The sequence below is a fragment of the Coregonus lavaretus genome, assembly GCF_964263955.1.
Source record: "Coregonus lavaretus genome assembly, chromosome: 29".
Taxonomy (NCBI): domain Eukaryota; kingdom Metazoa; phylum Chordata; class Actinopteri; order Salmoniformes; family Salmonidae; genus Coregonus; species Coregonus lavaretus.
Window position 1 is genome coordinate 22,170,572 of NC_140016.1, and position 20,742 is coordinate 22,191,313.

The 20,742-nt window shown below is 41.6% G+C and overlaps 1 protein-coding gene across 4 annotated transcripts; it reads left to right on the forward strand.

Moving 5' to 3' along the window:
• Window positions 1-699: 699 nt before the first annotated feature.
• LOC311104708 (glycerophosphoinositol inositolphosphodiesterase GDPD2-like) lies at window positions 700-18,256 on the forward strand. 4 transcript variants are annotated; one of them, XM_084146593.1, is made up of 16 exons: window positions 700-871; window positions 1,449-1,556; window positions 3,698-4,008; window positions 7,617-7,720; window positions 7,854-7,947; window positions 8,033-8,092; window positions 8,280-8,378; window positions 8,645-8,738; window positions 9,014-9,159; window positions 11,215-11,297; window positions 11,480-11,639; window positions 12,096-12,299; window positions 12,395-12,543; window positions 13,027-13,174; window positions 15,047-15,129; window positions 17,035-18,256. In XM_084146593.1, the coding sequence occupies exons 3-16, from the start codon at window positions 3,922-3,924 to the stop codon at window positions 17,099-17,101; spliced, it is 1,578 nt and encodes a 525-aa protein (XP_084002719.1). In that variant the 5' UTR covers window positions 700-871; window positions 1,449-1,556; window positions 3,698-3,921; the 3' UTR covers window positions 17,102-18,256. The 4 variants fall into 4 exon arrangements, with proteins under 4 accessions (XP_084002719.1, XP_084002717.1, XP_084002718.1 ...); XM_084146591.1 differs by lacking the exon at window positions 1,449-1,556 and adding an exon at window positions 15,228-15,250 and having other exon boundaries at window positions 17,035-18,223; XM_084146592.1 differs by lacking the exon at window positions 1,449-1,556.
• The last annotated feature ends 2,486 nt before the right edge of the window (window positions 18,257-20,742 follow it).

Here is a 20,742-nt window from a genome sequence, read left to right on the forward strand (position 1 = left end):
ATGAGGCAAATGGTGGCCACACCAGATAGTGACTGGTTTTCTGATCCACGCCCCTACCTTTTTTTTAAAGGTACAGTATATGTGACCAACAGATGCATATCTGTATTACCATTCATGTGAAATCCATAGATAAAACATAAATAATAATAAAATAAAATAAATAAAACTTACAAAAATACTACAAATCCATAGATTAGGGCCTAATGAATTTATTTCAATTGACTGATTTCCTTATATGAACTGTAACTCAGTAAAATCTTTGTAATTGTTGCATGTTGCATTTATATTTTTGTTTCAGTATAGTTTTAGTTTTTCTTATGGGTTTGTTAATTATTTTATTTCAGTTTACTGAATTGTTTTCATGATATAGTTTTAGTTTTAGTTTCAGTTTTAGTTTACTATAATAACTAACTCAAGTATGCTTGGTTTCCTCAGAGTTCATTGAACTGCAGTAGCACAGTATTAAACTAAAGTTCTATGGAATAGTGCTGTAGACATCCTCAGACAGAAGCCCTGGTGTTCTGACGCTCTTATTATGGAGTTAATAGCATATATTTAGTACATTAATGAGTTGTGTGAAAAACTTCCCTGCCTCTACCTCTAGTGCTGCAGTTATAGGCTACCTGCATTTGAGCACCTCCCTCCGAATAGGCATACCCCTCCCCCTTGCTACTTTAGGAACTTGCACACATTCATTCTGATTCATTAACATTCCTGACACGGATTTCCACAAAGAACCGGAGTGCTCAACAGAACAACAGGCACAGAAAAGAGTTAATGAAATATAGTGGACTGGACTAGAACAAGTTGATGAACAGAACATCACCGTTACAGTGTTGCAATAGAGATGCACACATTCTGTGATCTAAAGGTATGGTGCACCTCACTCCTCCAGCTTTCACTAGCCTACTGTATTTTAATGCGTTGTCAAATTAACTCAAATTGACTAATAGATCTACCTATTTCAACTAAATGTAATTGATTAAACACATTCAGTCTGTATCAGTATTGAACTGAGATGGAATGTTGTTTTTAAACTTTGGTCAAATGAGGAGAACATGTGAAATGTGCTGTGTAGACTGTGGTTGTGATGCAGTAGGTCACATTCTAACTAACACATTTAAAACAATTCTGAATCACATTGCTCATTACAGGGTTCACCACAGAAATACTGATTTCTGTCACTTAGTTTTGTATGGCATTTTATTACCTTTTTATATCATCATGAGTGGGTTTAATGTAGTATTTTAAAAGCATTCCAAATGTTAAAATCCAGGACAGTCAAGCCACATTTAAAGTTCTCATGTTGATCACTCTAAACTAAATACGAACTTTAGTGATCTTAAATTACCCCATTTGTCACGTCTCCTCCCGTTGCTCCCCTCCGGCGCTCTGATTCACCGGTCTACTGAGCTACTGGTCTGAGCGCACCACCTCGGCAAACACAGAAATGGAAACCCAACGCACCCTAATCACCTCTAGCGCACCTGCACCTCATCATCTCATCACCACCTCTATTTAGCCCTGGACTGTTCTGGAGGATGTTGTGTGTAATTGTTAGTATCGTGTCGTTTACTCGCTCTTTGTTATTCTCTTTCTCATTGCTAAGTAAACTTTACCTTGTTAATTCCTGCGTCTGCGTCCTGCCTCTTTGTATACTCAGTACTCGTCACACCATTACAATAAGAATACTAAACATCTGACGATGAACAGGGAGATAGCAAGAACATTCCGATAAACATGTGCGGGCCTAAAACAATATCCATTTTTGAAAGGGAAACAATCAGGTTAGATCCAACATCATGGTTTGAGAAAGTAATTACTGAATATGATGAGAACTCTCAAAACATAACATCTATTGTCATGACCAGGATCTTATGGATCATGACCACATTATAAATGTTGAAGTAAAAAATTACGTGTTGGAATCTTGGCAAAAAAATAATAATTTTCCCCTTATCTGTTTTGATCAGCAACCCTCCCTTATTTCCGTGTCGGCTAGTTCACCAAGCTTACCTGAGCATGACACAAAGATCGATTACAATGTAACTGCCAAGTCCCAGTGCTTGATGTGTGGCGAGGTGCATATCAAGATTTCTCACACTGGCAACATAACTTACTATAACTATTGTTAGGAGTAAATTATACAGCATACAGATATGTTTCTTCTAACAAATATGGATATTGTTTTAGGCCCACACATGTTTATCGGAATGTTCTTGGTGCTGTTGCTATCTCCCTGTTTGTCTGATCTGAGCTGATCTGATAGGTCAAAATACCAATTAGTGAAAAAATATCAGAATTCGGCTGCCGGTGTAAACACCGCTAAGGTGTGAGTTGATGGTCACTAGACTTGAAGCTGAATATTATGGATTATTCACATATCTGTTGATAATGATTGACGCCAGACTGGATGTACAAGGACACACTGATTATTCACTGTTGTATTGTATTGATGACATTCTGTGAACACTGTGATTCTGTAGCAGCTGACAAAGTCTCTTTTTCAAGGGAGCCCTGGCCAAGAGGTGGTGGATTTAAGGGAGTTCCCCCCAGCATCCTGAAATTCACTCCCATTCATACATTTTTAGTCTGTTCAGTTGTAACCTAGACATCTTACATTACACAATGGCAAGGCATCTGGTTTCATGTGGTGCAATCTATTCAAATTTCTCTGAGTTTCACTGCTTGCCGACCTGCTCAGACATGAGTCTGACCGGAGGGCTTTTCCACAGCACAGAATACCTTCACACTGCATGTGCCCCTCTCTATAAGGGCTTACTTTTTTCTTTCTTTAAATACTTCTTTAGCGTGATGTGTTTTTCACTTGTGGACCAAATACCCGTTCAAACTAAATGTGTCAGGTCTGAAGTTTGCTTAACACACTTCAGCCTTTGACCAACAGTGTAAATTTGCTTACCTGATAAATGTTGATGGCGAATATCAAAAACAAATTTGAAATGTATATTGACCAAGTACATCTGCCTTGTAGTTACAGTAATAGCTATTAATTTTCAAGGAAGCTCAACAAGTGTTCTAACTTGATGGATGAACAGCTCATGCTTTAAAAAAGACTTGTCAAAACCTTCCCGACATTGATCAATAGATGGTCTAATGTCAATTTGCTTTACAAAGTTGTAGAACGATTTAGAAATTCACTGCCTCAAGTACTATAGCTACGAGTCTGTAACTTTAAATGTGTATTTCACCGTTTTGTTGTTCTGTGGGAACTGGGCACCCTGCTCTAATTTCTTATGAACACCCCAGTCTCTATAGAGTAACATTTTAATATTGTGAAGCTTTATGTCTTGGTTTGGTAAGACCAGGTTGCCAGTCCCCCATACTAATCCCCCGGTTGAAGTCTCCCCACTGCAACCCCCTGCTGACAATGAACCCCCTCCTCCTCCTTCCTCTCCGTCCACCCTGTGTATGGATGTGCCTGTCACTGTCAGTTCTCCCATATTGTGTTGGAACGGAGGGTTTTATGCCATGACTTCACTCTCAGGCCTCTCGCAGAACCCCACAGGGTCGGCCATTGTCAGCTCTTTCAGCAGCCAGTCAGGCCGGCCCCCAACATAGAAGCTCTATTCAGGAATTTATTGAACAGGGATGGACCTAATACTCACAGATATTCCCTCTTTATCCATCACTCTCCCTTTCTTACTCTTTTTTCTCTCTCTCCTCCTACACTGTGTAGGTTTAGAGTGGTGAGTCAGCCCTCTGCGGAGCTGAACCCCTCTCCTCACATACAGAGCACAGAGCTGCTAGACAAGGTGTTCTCCAGGAGTGTTGTCACCCTCCACCGCTCTATCCAGCCCCTCTAGGCTGAGAGGATCAGATTACTACTCAACAGGACAGACAGGATCCACACTCCTCTGGACAGGATCTCCTTTTGTTTACTGTGAATGAGGAGGGGTGGTGATGATGTCAGAGGACAGCTGTGGCCGAATATGCTGTAGGGGGATGTATAGCTGCTACTGGAGGCACCCCAGTGACAGGACACAAAAAGTGAGTACTGTATGCCTAGAATTGTATTGTGTGTAGAATATACAGTAGCTATAGGACATTCATTAAGACAATTACGATTTTTACATTTACATTTATGTCATTTAGCAGACGCTCTTATCCAGAGCGACATACAAATTGGTGCATTCACCTTATAGCCAGTGGGATAACCACTTTACAATGTTTTTTTTTGTTTTTTTTGGGGGGGGGTTAGAAGGATTACTTATCCTATCCCAGGCACTAACTTTTTTTTTTGGCACTAACTCCTCACTATCCTCACCTTTGGTTTATGTACTGTTTACATTTACATTTGATTAATTTAGCAGACACTCTTATCCAGAGCGACTTATATTTAGTGCATTACTATACAGTGGGGGAAAAAAGTATTTAGTCAGCCACCAATTGTGCAAGTTCTCCCACTTAAAAAGATGAGAGAGGCCTGTAATTTTCATCATAGGTACACGTCAACTATGACAGACAAAATGAGAAAAAAATATCCAGAAAATCACATTGTAGGATTTTTAATGAATTTATTTGCAAATTATGGTGGAAAATAAGTATTTGGTCAATAACAAAAGTTTCTCAATACTTTGTTATATACCCTTTGTTGGCAATGACACAGGTCAAACGTTTTCTGTAAGTCTTCACAAGGTTTTCACACACTGTTGCTGGTATTTTGGCCCATTCCTCCATGCAGATCTCCTCTAGAGCAGTGATGTTTTGGGGCTGTCGCTGGGCAACACAGACTTTCAACTCCCTCCAAAGATTTTCTATGGGGTTGAGATCTGGAGACAGGCTAGGCCACTCCAGGACCTTGAAATGCTTCTTACGAAGCCACTCCTTCGTTGCCCGGGCGGTGTGTTTGGGATCATTGTCATGCTGAAAGACCCAGCCACGTTTCATCTTCAATGCCCTTGCTGATGGAAGGAGGTTTTCACTCAAAATCTCACGATACATGGCCCCATTCATTCTTTCCTTTACACGGATCAGTCGTCCTGGTCCCTTTGCATGATGTTTCCACCCCCATGCTTCACAGTAGGTATGGTGTTCTTTGGATGCAACTCCGCATTCTTTGTCCTCCAAACACGACAAGTTGAGTTTTTACCAAAAAGTTATATTTTGGTTTCATCTGACCATATGACATTCTCCCAATCCTCTTCTGGATCATCCAAATGCACTCTAGCAAACTTCAGACGGGCCTGGACATGTACTGGCTTAAGCAGGGGGACACATCTGGCACTGCAGGATTTGAGTCCCTGGCGGCGTAGTGTGTTACTGATGGTAGGCTTTGTTACTTTGGTCCCAGCTCTCTGCAGGTCATTCACTAGGTCCCCCCGTGTGGTTCTGGGATTTTTGCTCACCGTTCTTGTGATCATTTTGACCCCACGGGGTGAGATCTTGCGTGGAGCCCCAGATCGAGGGAGATTATCAGTGGTCTTGTATGTCTTCCATTTCCTAATAATTGCTCCCACAGTTGATTTCTTCAAACCAAGCTGCTTACCTATTGCAGATTCAGTCTTCCCAGCCTGGTGCAGGTCTACAATTTTGTTTCTGGTGTCCTTTGACAGCTCTTTGGTCTTGGCCATAGTGGAGTTTGGAGTGTGACTGTTTGAGGTTGTGGACAGGTGTCTTTTATACTGATAACAAGTTCAAACAGGTGCCATTAATACAGGTAACGAGTGGAGGACAGAGGAGCCTCTTAAAGAAGAAGTTACAGGTCTGTGAGAGCCAGAAATCTTGCTTGTTTGTAGGTGACCAAATACTTATTTTCCACCATAATTTGCAAATAAATTCATTAAAAATCCTACAATGTGATTTTCAGGATTTTTTTTCTCAATTTGTCTGTCATAGTTGACGTGTACCTATGATGAACATTACAGGCCTCTCTCATCTTTTTAAGTGGGAGAACTTGCACAATTGGTGGCTGACTAAATACTTTTTTCCCCCCACTGTATACTGTAATTCCATGTAGCTCAAATGTTGTTTTAGTGACTTCTCTCAGGTCAGAGCTACAGTTGGCCTACAAGGAAATGTTCACACGGCTTTGATATGTGTTGCAATAAAAATCGTCATTGTCATCCAGCAGCAGCAATCACTGAGGCATTTCCAAGGGAATTCAGCTTTGAATTTACTTATGCCTTCTCTACAGTTCAATTTCTTGTACCTGCTTTACAGTGATTATAAGGGATTAGCATTCCATTGGACAGCATTCAGTTGAAGCATGAGGATTTAATCCCCTTTATAAACTCACTGTGGGTGTATACAGTGGGGAAAAAAAGTATTTAGTCAGCCATTCTCATTTTGTCTGTCATAGTTGACGTGTACCTATGATGAAAATTACAGGCCTCTCTCATCTTTTTAAGTGGGAGAACTTGCACAATTGGTGGCTGACTAAATACTTTTTTCCCCCACTGTAATAGGAAGCCTCTATTCCTAGGCCAATGAGATGTGTATGGATGTTATTGGAGAGGCATCCATTCATTCAGACCTGTTGTGTAAATAAGTGCAGGATAATTGGGAGAGGGAGATTGCAATGCAGTAGAGCATGTGAATGTGTGCCAGGACTAATTGCTGAACTGAACTCACAGGCCCCTACAGGCTGGGTAAAAGCTTATCTGGGACAGAACGAGTGGTGGGAAAAAGTACCCAATTGTCATACTTGAGTTAAAGTAAAGATACCTTAATAGAAATTACTTGAGTAAAAGTTGAAGTCACCCAGTAAAATACTACTTGAGTAAAAGTCTAAAAGTAAATGTAATTGCTCAAATATACTTAAGTATCAAAAGTAAAAGTAAAAGTATAAATCATTTCAAATTCCTTATATTAAGCAAACCAGACGGCACCATTTTATTTTTATTTTTAAATTTACAGATATCCCGGGGCACACTCCAACACTCAGACATAATGTACAAACAAAGCATTTGTGTTTAGTGAGTCCGCCACATCAGAGGCAATGGGGATGACCAGGGATGTTCTCTTGATAAGTGCGTGAATTGGACAATTTTCCAGTCAAAATGTAACAAGTATTTTTGGGTGTCAAGGAAAATGTATGGAGTAAAAAGTACATTATTTTCTGTTGACAAAAATATAAATAGTAAAGTAAAGTACAGATACCACAAAAAAAATTACTTAAGCAGTACTTTCAAGTATTTTTACTTAAGTACTTTACACCACTGGACAGAAGTACAAAGGGGACAAACCATTAGTGTCAAAGGTGGTGGTTCTGTTTGGAGACAATTAGGGGTGGGTGGATACTGGTGTTTTTTATTCCCTACATGTAGTGTGGTGGTTGCATGGAACAGCAGGCGAAACCAAACATGAAGAGGCATTGGAGAGAATCCAACAGCCCTGAGGGAGCTAACCGCTGATACCCTCAGACTCACCACATGTACAGTGTACACACACACACACACACAAACACACACACACACTTGTTGACCAGCAATACAATAACACTCAGAGAATATGTATTTCCAAACCATAGCTGAGATAAATCCTGGAAGGTAAATGTCTTCCTGACAAATACGTTTAGTAATGAGATCTTCCAATGTCAGTAGAAATGAGAACAGGTTTAGGGATCCAGTAGTAATAGTTGTCTCATCTTGCTATAGTGCTCCTGCTGCTGGTTGTCAGTCCTTACCGCTGTGTCCATCCTCACGCTGTTCTGGATGTACATCTGTCTGATGGCTTACAATGACCGCGACGATGTCAACTGGTGAGCTTGGTCATACACTCTGTGTGTGAATGTGTGCACATACAGCTGCAGACACAAACGCAAACACACACACACACACACTGACAGCGATGGACTCAAACCCTGTGACCTACCCTCTATTGTCCCCTACCAGGAAGATATTTTCCATTCTGAAACTGTGGGTGAACTGGTTCATGGTGCTAATCATCATCTCTGCTGTACTGACCATCTACTGCACCCTATTACTGGTGAGGGACACAATTCATATACCTGTCAATGCATTTACTGTATGATGTTCACATCAGCTGAGTTGTAATGACTGTTTAATTGCAGGTCTTTGCACTGTTCCAACTTGCCTTGAAAGTGCCTTTGGACTTACACAGTCTCCACAAGGTATTAGGAACATTCTTTGTTCCTAGAATGTTTCCCTTTACATGTTATATAAGAAGAGCAAAGCTATAGTGGCATAACAAGAATGGCAATAGCATGGCTGATTAACAATAGTAGCTAACTTCATGTATAGCTTAGGTATTGACCTGTGTTGACTGAATTGTATTGTGTTGTGGTTTGCTCTGCACAGTTGTTCCTGTTTTTAGGAGTGGTCTTCGTCGCCTTGGGCACCACTGGAATAAGCCTAAAGTGGGGAAAAGAGTGGCACACTGTTCTTCTGTCACTACAGGTATAGCAGGGCCAAAGTATAGCACCATGGAACTGTCTTTTAGGTGTGTGTAGTGTGTGTGTGTGTGTGTGTGTGTGTGTGTGTGTGTGTGTGTGTGTGTGTGTGTGTGTGTGTGTGTGTGTGTGTGTGTGTGTGTAGTGTGTAGTGTGTGTGTGAGAATGTTGGAGCTAGAGTGAGGTGTGTAGTAAGCCTGTGTGTTTTGGGTCAGGGCCTTGGCAGCAGTATGCTACGTGTATTACACTGTTTATAACATTGATCTCCCTCAGGCCACCGCTCCGTTCCTACAGATGGGAGGGGTTGGAGCCCTGACCCTGGTCAGCTGGCTGGTGTTCCAGGGCTTCCATAGGACCCGCAGAGTAGGTCAGTGCTGATACTGAACTTGTCCAATGAAAATACACAAACACTCACCGTGACATCAATAATATGAGACGTACAGTACACGCCTATAGATATTATTTCAATATTGATAGAATATAATTTCGTTCTGTGAACCCTGGAATGATAATACATACACCAGCTGAATTAACTAATTCAATGCAGTTGACTATCTTCTTTCCTTGCCTTTTTGTATTCACAACAATAGTTAAAGTATGACTGTTTCATTCTTAACCTGTGTCTGTCTGTTTGACCCCCAGCCTCTAAGATCCTCATCATGGCAGTGTTTGTTGGCGTGTCAGTGGCAATGTTCCTCAGCCCCCTACTCATCCAATCCCCTTGTCTGGTGGAGAAGGAACAGCTGCCCCGTAAACCTAACCTCATTGGTCATCGAGGAGCACCAATGGTGAGGAAGTGCCCACTTTATTTCTCATACCGTGCATTGGTTCTATGGTCTCAATATTAAAGTGATAAGCTGAAAATGCAAAGTACCTAAAGGTGATTGGCTACCTTAGTCATACAGTGGATACGACTTAATGACATCAGAAAATGGCTTATGTGTTACACTTTACCGTTGACATAAATTCCATAATCATCCGTTATGATTCAGTATGTATATATACCTAGAACGACGTTAGTATTAGTGTTTGTTTACATTGCACTAAGTACACTACTGGTAAAAAGTTTTAGAACACCTACTCATTCAAGGGTTTTTCTTTATTTTTTACTATTTTCTACATCGTAGAATAATAAGGAAGACATCAAAACTATGAAATAACACATATGGAATCATGTAGTAACCAAAAAAGTGTTAAACAAATCAAAACATATTATATATTTTAGATTCTTCAAATAGCCACCCTTTGCCTTGATGACAGCTTTGCACACTCTTGGCATTCTCTCAACCAGCTTCACCTGGAATGATTTTCCAACAGTCTTGAAGGAGTTCCCACATATGCTGAGCACTTGTTGGCTGACTTTCCTTCACTCTGCAGTCCCACTCATCCCACACCATCTCAATTTGGTTGAGGTCGGGTGATTGTGGAGGCCAGGTCATCTGATGCAGCACTCCATCACTTTCCTTCTTGGTAAAATAGCCCTTACACAGCCTGGAATTGTGTTTTGGGTCATTGTCCTATTGAAAAACAAATTATAGTCCCACTAAGCCCAAACCAGATGGGATGGTGTATCGCTGCAGAATGCTGTGGTAGCCATGCTGGTTAAGTGTGCCTTGAATTCTAAATAAATCACAGACACAGTCACCAGCAAAGCACCCCCACACCATAACATCTCCTCCTCCATGCTTTACGGTGGGAAATACACATGCGGAGATCATCCGTTCACCCACACCGCGTCTCACAAAGACACAGCGGTTGCAACCAAAAATCTCACATTTGGACTCCAGACCAATGGACACATTTTCACTGGTCTAATGTCCATTGCTTGTGTTTCTTGGCCCAAGCATGTCTCTTCTTATTATTGGTGTCCTTTAGTAGTGGTTTCTTTGCAGCAATTCGACCATGAAGGCCTGATTCCACACAGTCTACTCTGAACAGTTGATGTTGAGATGTGTCTATTACTTGAACTCTGTGAAGCATTTATTTGGGCTGCAATTTCTGAGGCTGGTAACTCTAATTAACTTATCCTCTGCAGCAGAGGTAACTCTGGGTCTTCCATTCCTGTGGCGGTCCTCATGAGAGCCAGTTTCATCATAGCGCTTGATGGTTTTTGCGACTGCACTTGAAGAAACCTTCAAAGTTCTTGAAATGTTCCATATTGATTGACCTTCATGTCTTAAAGTAATGATGGACTGTCGTTTCTCTTTGCTTATTTGAGCTGTTCTTGCCATAATATGGACTTGGTCTTTTACCAAATAGGGCTATCTTCTGTATATCCCCCCTACCTTGTCACAACACAACTGATTGGCTCAAATGCATTAAGAAGGAAAGAAATTCCACAAATTAACTTTAAGAAGGCACACCTGTTGATTGAAATGCATTCCAGGTGACTACCTCATGAAGCTGGTTGAGAGAATGCCAAGAGTGTGCAAAGCTGTCATCAAGGCAAAGGGTGGTTATTTGAAGAATCTCAAATATAAAATATATTTTGATTTGTTTAACACTTTTTTGGTTAATACATGATTCCATATGTGTTATTTCATAGTTTTGATGTCTTCACTATTATTCTACAATGTAGAAAATAGTAAAAATAAATAAAAACCCTTGAATGAGTAGGTGTTCTAAAACTTTTGACCGGTAGTGCACATATCCCTATTTCCATCATTTCCAGTGAATCAGAGGGCTTAGATTTGCTGTCCAGTCGTTGCTCCAGTCCTCTCCAATATCACCACCGTAGGCCCACTCAGCTCAGCTGTGTCATATGCAGCATGGCTCAGTGTTCGCACAGCATCAGGGTAGTCACAGGAGTGTTTCTCACCAATATGTCCTCTCTCTGTGTTCAGCTGGCCCCAGAGAACACCCTGATGTCGTTCATTAGGAGTGTGGAGTGCGGCGTGATCGCCTTCGAGACGGACGTGCAGCTCAGGTACCCAGGGGACTAAGGCGGCTTCCTGTATGCATAGACATTGCAGAGTTGTGAAGGATCAAAAGTGCACTGCTGTTTCAAATTGTTTTCAGTTGAATAATAATAACAAGGATGCATGGGATTTATATAGCGCTTTTCAAAGACCCTAAGATGCAGTTTGTTGACAATTCTTTCTCCTCCAGTAAGGACAGAGTTCCTTACCTGATGCATGACCACAACAGCCATTTCCTGAGGAGGACTACAGATGTTCTACAGAAGTTCCCTGGGAAAGACTTGAACCACAGCACAAACCTCACCTGGGAGGAGCTACAGGAATTAAACGCTGGTGATTGGTTCCTGAAGGTAAGGGTGATATCCAATTTCACAAGCCTCCCTTGTATGTTGTAGTGGGGCGGCAGGTTAAAGCGTTGGGCCAGTACCCGAAAGGTCGCTGGTACATATCCATGTGTAGCAACAAGATGAGAAATGTGCCGCTGTGCCCTTGAGCAAGACAGTTAACACTAATTGCTCCAGGGGTACTGTACAATGGTGACCCTGGCTGTGACCCCAGTCCCTGCAGATGTCTCAGGGGGAGTTGGGATGTTAAAGAAACACAGTTCCATTACACCCTTGTGTGTAACAGGACAAACACAGTATAAGCACCCCCAAAATTATTATTAGTTGGAAATCATTTCATTTCAGTTTAGGTTTAGTTGAACATGTCTTATTTACTGTAGATCCTTAAAATGTGTATTACAATTTGAACTACACCAACTCATTGACATAATGACATCCATACTATGGATATCTCCCTTTCAGACAGATCCATTCCGCTCAGTGTCCCAGCTCTCAGAGCAGGAGAAGAAGACAGCTGGGAACCAGAGTGTTCCCTCCCTTCTGCAGCTGCTGGACCTGGCCAAGACTCATAACACCTCTGTCATCTTTGACTTGAAGAATGACGACAACAATGACACTAACGACACTGTGAACACCATCCTCAACTCTAGCATCCCCCAAGACCTGGTGAGTGGAATCTCTATCAGGATCACTACTTCACCAGTTCTTTGTAGTTATACTCTTATTGCAGTTGTTTGACAGTGTGTCTCTTCTCTCTTTAGATCCTCTGGCTTCCCCCTAAACACAGGGAGTATGTGAGGGAGATCGCACCAGGGTTCAAGCAGGTCTACAACACTGTGTCTGATATGAACCGTGACGGAGCAGATTATCTGAATGTCAAATACAGTGCGTTGAGCACCGCAGAGATCGGGTGAGTAGCCTACCTCAAAGTTCCCACGCTTTTCTCAGAGCTTTAGTTCCAGAACCACATTCCACCTGGGCTGATTGACAGCTGCAGGTGTAGTGGTTACAAAATTAAAAGTATTTATGTTGGCGTGCTGAGACAAGAAAATGGCACTATCTTAGACTGAGACAGACACAATGCCACAATGCCTCAGGGGGGAATGAGACTAAAATCATGTTTTCGCACAGGTGGATTTTTAATGGCTGAGAGCCCAGTAGTGAACGTTCCTCATGGGATGATAGTGTCTGTTGATTTAGTGAAACAAACAGCTCAAAGATGATGGGAAAGTGTTGTCTGAACAAGCATGATGTGTCCTTTAATAGTATGACATCTTACAGTATGATTGATCACTCCTACTACTAATTATATGTTGCTGATCTGAGCCAGCTCTTTCACCTAATCTTTTAATTCGCTACTGAACTTGTATTTTTGTGTGTTTGTGTGAGACAGGGAGCTTCGGAACAGGAACGTGACGGTGAACCTGTGGGTGGTGAATGAACCATGGCTCTTCTCTCTGCTGTGGTGCTCGGGGGCCAGCTCTGTGACCACCAACGCCTGCTCCCTCCTAAAGGACATGTCCCAGCCTGACTGGACAATGGTGAGGGACTCACATCAAACCCCCTCTTCTTCACTTTCCCATAGTCACTCCCTCTTCAACGGTCAACCAGATCACCCCACCCTGACATTGTAATTCTCACAAAGTCAATATTGCTTTTAAACATTAGCTAGCATATATTATGATATCCATGTGTAGCATTGAACTTGACATTTTCTCACGAGTTTTTCATCTTGTGCGCCATCTATGGGTTGTATAAATGTACACTACTGGTCAAAAGTTTTAGAACACCTACTCATTCAAGGGTTTTTCTTTATTTTTTTTATTATTTTCTACATCGTAGAATAATAAGGAAGACATCAAAACTATGAAATAACACATATGGAATCATGTAGTAACCAAAAAAGTGTTAAACAAATCAATTCATATTTTATGTTTGAGATTCTTCAAATAGCCACCCTTTGACTTGATGACAGCTTTGCACACTCTTGGCATTCTCTCAACCAGCTTCACCTGGAATGCTTTTCCCACAGTCTTGAAAGAGTTCCTACATATGCTGAGCACTTGTTGGCTGACTTTCCTTCACTCTGCAGTCCCACTCATCCCACACCATCTCAATTTGGTTGAGGTCGGGGGATTGTGGAGGCCAGGTCATCTGATGCAGCACTCCATCACTCTCCTTCTTGGTAAAATAGCCCTTACACAGCCTGGAGCTGTGTTTTGGGACATTGTCCTATTGGGGGAAAAAATGATAGTCCCACTAAGCCCAAACCAAATGGGATGGCGTATCGCTGCAGAATGCTGTGGTAGCCATGCTGGTTAAGTGTGCCTTGAATTCTAAATAAATCACAGACACAGTCACGAGCAAAGCACACCCACACCATAACACCTCCTCCTCCATGCTTTACAGTGGGAAATACACATGCGGAGATCATCCGTTCACCCACACCGCGTCTCACAAAGACACAGCGGTTGCAACCAAAAATCTCATATTTGGACTCCAGACCAAAGGACACATTTCCACTGGTCTAATGTCCATTGCTCGTGTTTCTTGGCCCAGGCATGTCTCTTCTTATTATTGGTGTCCTTTAGTAGTGGTTTCTTTGCAGCAATTCGACCATGAAGGCCTGATTCACACAGTCTACTCTGAACAGTTGATGTTGAGATATGTCTATTACTTGAACTCTGTGAAGCATTTATTTGGGCTGCAATTTCATAGGCTGGTAACTCTAATTAACTTATCCTCTGCAGCAGAGGTAACTCTGGGTCTTCCATTCCTGTGGTGGTCCTCATGAGAGCCAGTTTCATTATAGCGCTTGATGGTTTTTGCGACTGCACTTGAAGAAACGTTCAAAGTTCTTGAAATGTTCCATATTGATTGACCTTCATGTCTTAAGGTAATGATGGACTGTCATTTCTCATTGCTTATTTGAGCTGTTCTTGCCATAATATGGACTTGGTCTTTTACCTAATAGGGCTATCTTCTGTATATCCCCCCTTCCTTGTCACAACACAACTGATTGGCTCAAACGCATTAAGAAGGAAAGAAATTCCACAAATTAACTTTAAGAAAGCACACCTGTTAATTTAAATGCATTCCAGGTGACTACCTCATGAAGCTGGTTGAGAGAATGCCAATAGTGTGCAAAGCTGTCATCAAGGCAAAGGGGGGTTATTTGAAGAATCTCAAATATAAAATATATTTTCATTTGTTTAACACTTCTTGGGTTACTACATGATTCCATATTTGTTATTTCATAGTTTTGATGTCTTCACTATTATTCTACAATGTAGAAAATAGTAAAAAATAAATAAAAACCCTTGAATGAGTAGGTGTTCTAAAACGTTTGACCGGTAGTGTACCTACTAGGTTTGCTGGTACTTACTATATGTGTGTGTCTGTGTGTGTTTCAGAGACCTGATATATACAGAATTATATGGATCACAGTGGACCTGGTGTCATTGCTCATAATGTTTGCAGTTTTCATCTTACAGAGGTGAGTAGCGCACTACCATTGTCTGTAAAAGACAATGGAAACAGTCTTTGGAATTTTAAGACTTGATTTGTTCACTTTACTCTTCTGCTTTGAAAAAGGTGCTGTCTCAGTCATGCTAAAGGTGGGTTTTTCTAGTAGACATTGATGATCAATATAATCAATATGGAAAAATTCAAATTGTTCCCCTTTTTTGCAATGTTTACAGTAATTATGTACGGTACTAACTACTAAGATAATTGCCATCTACAATGCCTTCAGAAAGTATTCATACCCCTTGACTTATTCCACATTTTGCTGTGGTACAGCCTGAATTCAAAATTGATTATATATATATATTTTTCATCACCCATCTACACACAATACCCCATAATGACAAAGTGAAACATATTTTTTTGAAATGTTTGCACATTTATGGAAAACGAATACAGAAATATCTAATTTACAAACGTATTCACACCCCTGAGTCAATACTTTGTAGAAGCACCTTTGGCAGCGATTACAGTTGTGAGTCTTTCTGGGTAAGCTTTCCACACCTGGCTTGTGCAACATAAAGACCACTCTAAAATGTGCAGTTTTGTCACACAGCACAATGCCACAGATGTCTCAAGTTTTGAGGGAGCATGCAATTGGCATGCTGACTGCAGGTATGTCCACCAGAGTTGTTGCCAGATATTGAATGTTCATTTCTCTACCATAAGCCGCATCCAACGTCATTTTGGAGAATTTGGCAGTACATCCAACCGGCCTCATAACCAAAGACCACATGTAACCACGCCAGCCCAGGACCTCTACATCCGGCTTCATCACCTGCGGAATCGTCTGAGACCAGCCTCCCGGACAGCTGATGAAACTGAGGAGCATTTATGTCTGTAATAAAGCCCTTTTGTGGGGAAATATTACTCTAGTGCCTTGTTGCAAACAGGATGCATGTTTTGGAATATTTGTATTCTGTACAGGCTTCCTTCTTTTCACTCTGTCAATTAGGTTGGTATAGTGGAGTAACTACAATGTTGTTCATCCATCCTCAATTTTCTCCTGTCACAGCCATTAAACTCTGTAACGGTTTTAAAGTCACCATTGGCCTCATGGTGAAATCCCTGAGCGGTTTCCTTCATCTCAGGCAACTGAATTAGGTGTAATTAATAACTTCACCATGCTTAAAGGAATATTCAATGTCTGCTTTTTTTTACTTAATTACCTATCTACCAATAGGTGCCCTTCTTTGTGAGGCAATGGAAAACCTCCCTGGTCTTTGTGGTTTAATCTTTGTTTGAAATTCACTGCTCAACTGAGGGACCTTGCAGATAATTGTATGTGTGGGGTACAGAGATGAGGTAGTCATTCAAAAATAATTTCAAACACTATTATTGCACACAGATTGAGTGCATGCAACTTATTATGAAACTGGTTAAGCCATAACAAAGGGGTTGAATATTTCAGCTTTTCATTTTTAATTAATTTGTAAAAACTAAAAAAAACTAAAAATCCACTTTTACATTATGGGGTATTGTGTATAGGTCAGTGAAAAAAACAAATCTAAATGTAATCAATTTAAAATTCAGGCTGTAACAATCAAATGTGGAAATATTAAAGGGGTGTGAATGCTTTCTGAAGGCACTATATGTATCTTGTATGATGAATATTTATGATAGCTATTGTTAACTTTGATATGGGACTGATATATAAGGATTATACCACGCTCTCTTACTGTAATACATTTCATTCTTGTTTTGATGGTGTAAATAATTAAATGTTTAGTGTTTTGGTTGCATTAATGACATGCAAAGAAAACAACTGCTGTATTTGTGCTTATGATCCTATAAACTAGGACACAAGGGCATCATGTAAAGAGACATCCTATAATGAGTAAGTGGAATAATTGTTTGTGTCTGATTATCTCTACAGGGAAAAAGCAAATAAAGGGATTTTCTGCCTGGAATCAGAGAGAACTATCCCCCTTCTTACCCTCTGAATAGTTCAGCCTGGATCCAGAAATCCACCCCACCCCACCTTACCATCTGTATGGCTCAGCCTTGAATCAGGAAGTAATTAGGCTAATTGAAAAGACAGTATCAAAAGAATGTGTGGTTCACATGCATAAAGTACATTTTACATTCATCATGAGAATTTATGAACAAAGGTGCAAATACCACATCCACATGTTGCCATAGGATGGCCATTTTATTTGCTTTTAATTCAAGAAGTCATTTCATTGTCATTTTATTTCAATATATTTTAGATGCTTTTTGTGACCATTTGTAAATAGGGTTTTCCTATAGAAAATGTTTGTGTGACACTGTATTTTTTTTTTTATATACACTGTATACATGAAGTTTAGTCTTATTTGGAAACTACTGGTGTTGTGTTCACTGATAAATGTCAGCACTATTTCCACTGGGGGTTACATTCTGAATGAGAGATTTACAAAATGATCAAAAATCATCTTATATCATATTTTTGATAAAATCATATCCGTATTTGACACGTCTGTGTGTGCTTGTGTGAACGCATGAGAGAATGTGTGTGTGCGCGCGCCCGTGTGTGTGAGCGCGCGCACCCGTGCGTGAGTGAGTAGGTGTGTGCGTGAGAGAGAGAGTGTGTGTGTCAGAAAAAAAACATGTTATGATGATTTATTTGTCTGTGTGAATAACAAAACAAAATGCAGTAACACCTTGGAATGTGTTGGGTTCAGTTGCTGCAGGTGCTACTCCTTGGCAACTCTCCTGAGTGGCGCAGTGGTCTAAGGCACTGCATCGCAGTGCTAACTGTGCCACTAGAGATCCTGGTTCGAATCCAGGCTCTGTCGCAGCCGGCCGCGACCGGGAGACTCATGGGCGGCGCACAATTGGCCCAGCGTCGTCCAGGGTAGGGGAGCGAATGGTCGGCAGGGATGTAGCTCAGTTGATAGAGCATGGCGTTTGCAACGCCAGGGGTGTGGGTTCGTTTCTCACGGGGGCCAGTAAAAAAAAATATATACATATGTATATGTATTCACTAACTGTAAGGCGCTCTGGATAAGAGCGTCTGCTAAATGACTAAAAAAATAAAAAAAAAATAAAGTCTCTTCTACAACCATTAGATGGCAGAAGTAACCAAATGTTTGTGCCATGGTCAAATTTGAAGTGTCAAACTATTGAGTATTTTTGGTTGGCTATTTGAAAAAGTGGGAACCGAAGGTAATTGTTCCTTGGTGATATTGATGATAATAATCGGGTTGTTGGTGGTGGATATGATGAAGATTATGAAGATGATAATAATAATAATACATTTAATTTGTTAAGCGCTTTTCTCACACCAAGAGACAAGAAAAATAAACACTATAAATAATCCTAAAAATAATAAAAACAATCCAAAACACAGAACATAGAACACAGACAACAAACAAAGCAATATACAGGTGTCATCAGATCATGAGAACAGAATTAGCAGAGATGAATGATGAAGATGATGGAAATTATGATTTTAGTCTAGCAAAGTGATCCCACAAAAACCTGAACGTATGTTTTAATGACAAGGAATTTGTCAGTGCATGCTGTCTATAGACACACATCCCCATGGGTGGGCTACAGTCCTATACAGTGATACATCCCCTGGCTGACATGAGTAAGACATTTAAGCGTGTTAACCCTCGCAAGGCTGCCGGCCCAGACGACATCCCTAGCCGCGTCCTCAGAGCATGCGCAGACCAGCTGGCTGGTGTGTGTACGGACATATTCAATCTCTCCCTATCCCAGTCTGCTGTTCCCACATGCTTCAAGATGGCCACCATTGTTCCTGTACCCAAGAAAGCAAAGGCAACTGAACTAAATGACTATCGCCCTGTAGCACTCACCTCTGTCATCATGAAGTGCTTTGAGAGACTAGTCAAGGATCATATCACCTCTACCTTACCTGTCACCCTAGACCCACTCCAATTTGCTTACCGCCCCAATAGATCCACAGACGATGCAATCGCCATCACACTGCACACTTCCCTATCCCATCTGGACAAGAGGAATACCTATGTAAGAATGCTGTTCATTGACTATAGCTCAGCATTCAATACCATAGTACCCGCCAAGCTCATCATTAAGCTCGAGGCCCTAGGTCTGAACCCCGCCCTGTGCAACTGGGTCCTGGACTTCCTGATGGGCCGCCCCCAGGTGGTGAAGGTAGAAAACAGCATCTCCACTTCGCTGATCCTCAACACTGGGGCCCCACAAGGGTGTGTGCTCAGCCCCCTCCTGTACTCCCTGTTCACCCATGACTGCGTGGCCAAGCACGCCTCCAACTCAATCATCAGGTTTGCAGACGATACAACAGTAGTAGGCTTGATTACCAACAATGACGAGACCACCTACAGGGAGGAGGTGAGGACTCTGGGAGTGTGGTGCCAGGAAAATAACCTCTCACTCAACATTAACCAATCAAAGGAGATGATCGTGGACTTCAGGAAACAGCAGAGGTTGCACCCCCCTATCCTCATCGACGGGACCGCAGTGGAGAGGGTGGAAAGCTTCAAGTTCCTTGGCGTACACATCACCGACAAACTGAAATGGTCCACCCACGCAGACAGTGTGGTGAAGAAGGTGCAACAGAGCCTCTTCAACCTCAGGAGGCTGAAGAAACTCGGCTTGGCACCTAAAACCCTCACAAACTTTTACAGATGCACAATTGAGAGCATCCTGTTGGGCTGTATCACCGCCTGGTACGGCAACTGCACTGCCCGCAACCGCAGGGCTCTCCAGAGGGTGGTGCGGTCTGCCGAACGCATTACCGGGGGCAAACTACCCGCCCTCCAAGAAACATACAGCACCCGATGTCACAGGAAGGCCAAAAAGATCATCAAGGACATCAACCACCCGAGCCACTGCCTGTTCACCCCGCTATCATCCAGAAGGCGAGGTCAGTACAGGTGCCTCAAAGCTGGGACCGAGAGAATGAAAAACAGCTTCTATCTCAAGGCCATCAGACTGTTAAATAGCCATCACTAGCACATTAGAGGCTGCTGCTGCATATTGAAATCACTGGCCACTTTAAGAAATGGAACACTAGTCACTTTAATCATGTTTATATATCTTGCACTACTAATCTCATATGTATATACTGCATTCTATTCTATAATATTCTACTGTATCTTAGTCCATGCCGCTCTGTCATTGCTTGTCCATATATGTATATATTCTTAAATCCCATTCCTTACTAGTTTTGTGTGTATTGGGTGTATATGTTGTGAAATTGTTAATTATTACTTGTTAGATATTACTGCACTGTCGGAGTTAGAAGAGCAAGCATTTCGCTACACCCGCTATAACATCTGCTAAACACGTGTATGTGACAAATACAATTTGATTTGATTTGATGGTTGGGCTACAGACTGCTATACAGTGATACATCCCCATGGGTGGGCTACAGACTTCTATACAGTGATACATCCCCATGGGTGGGCTACAGACTGCTATACAGTGATACATCCCCATGGGTGGGCTACAGACTGCTATACAGTGATACATCCCCATGGATGGGCTACAGACTCTCCTATACAGTGATCACATGTTTAGGCGAGGGGCCGAGGGCGCGACCCGTGACGCATTTAAACACTTTCACTTTTTCAGCAGAAATCCCGGGAACTTC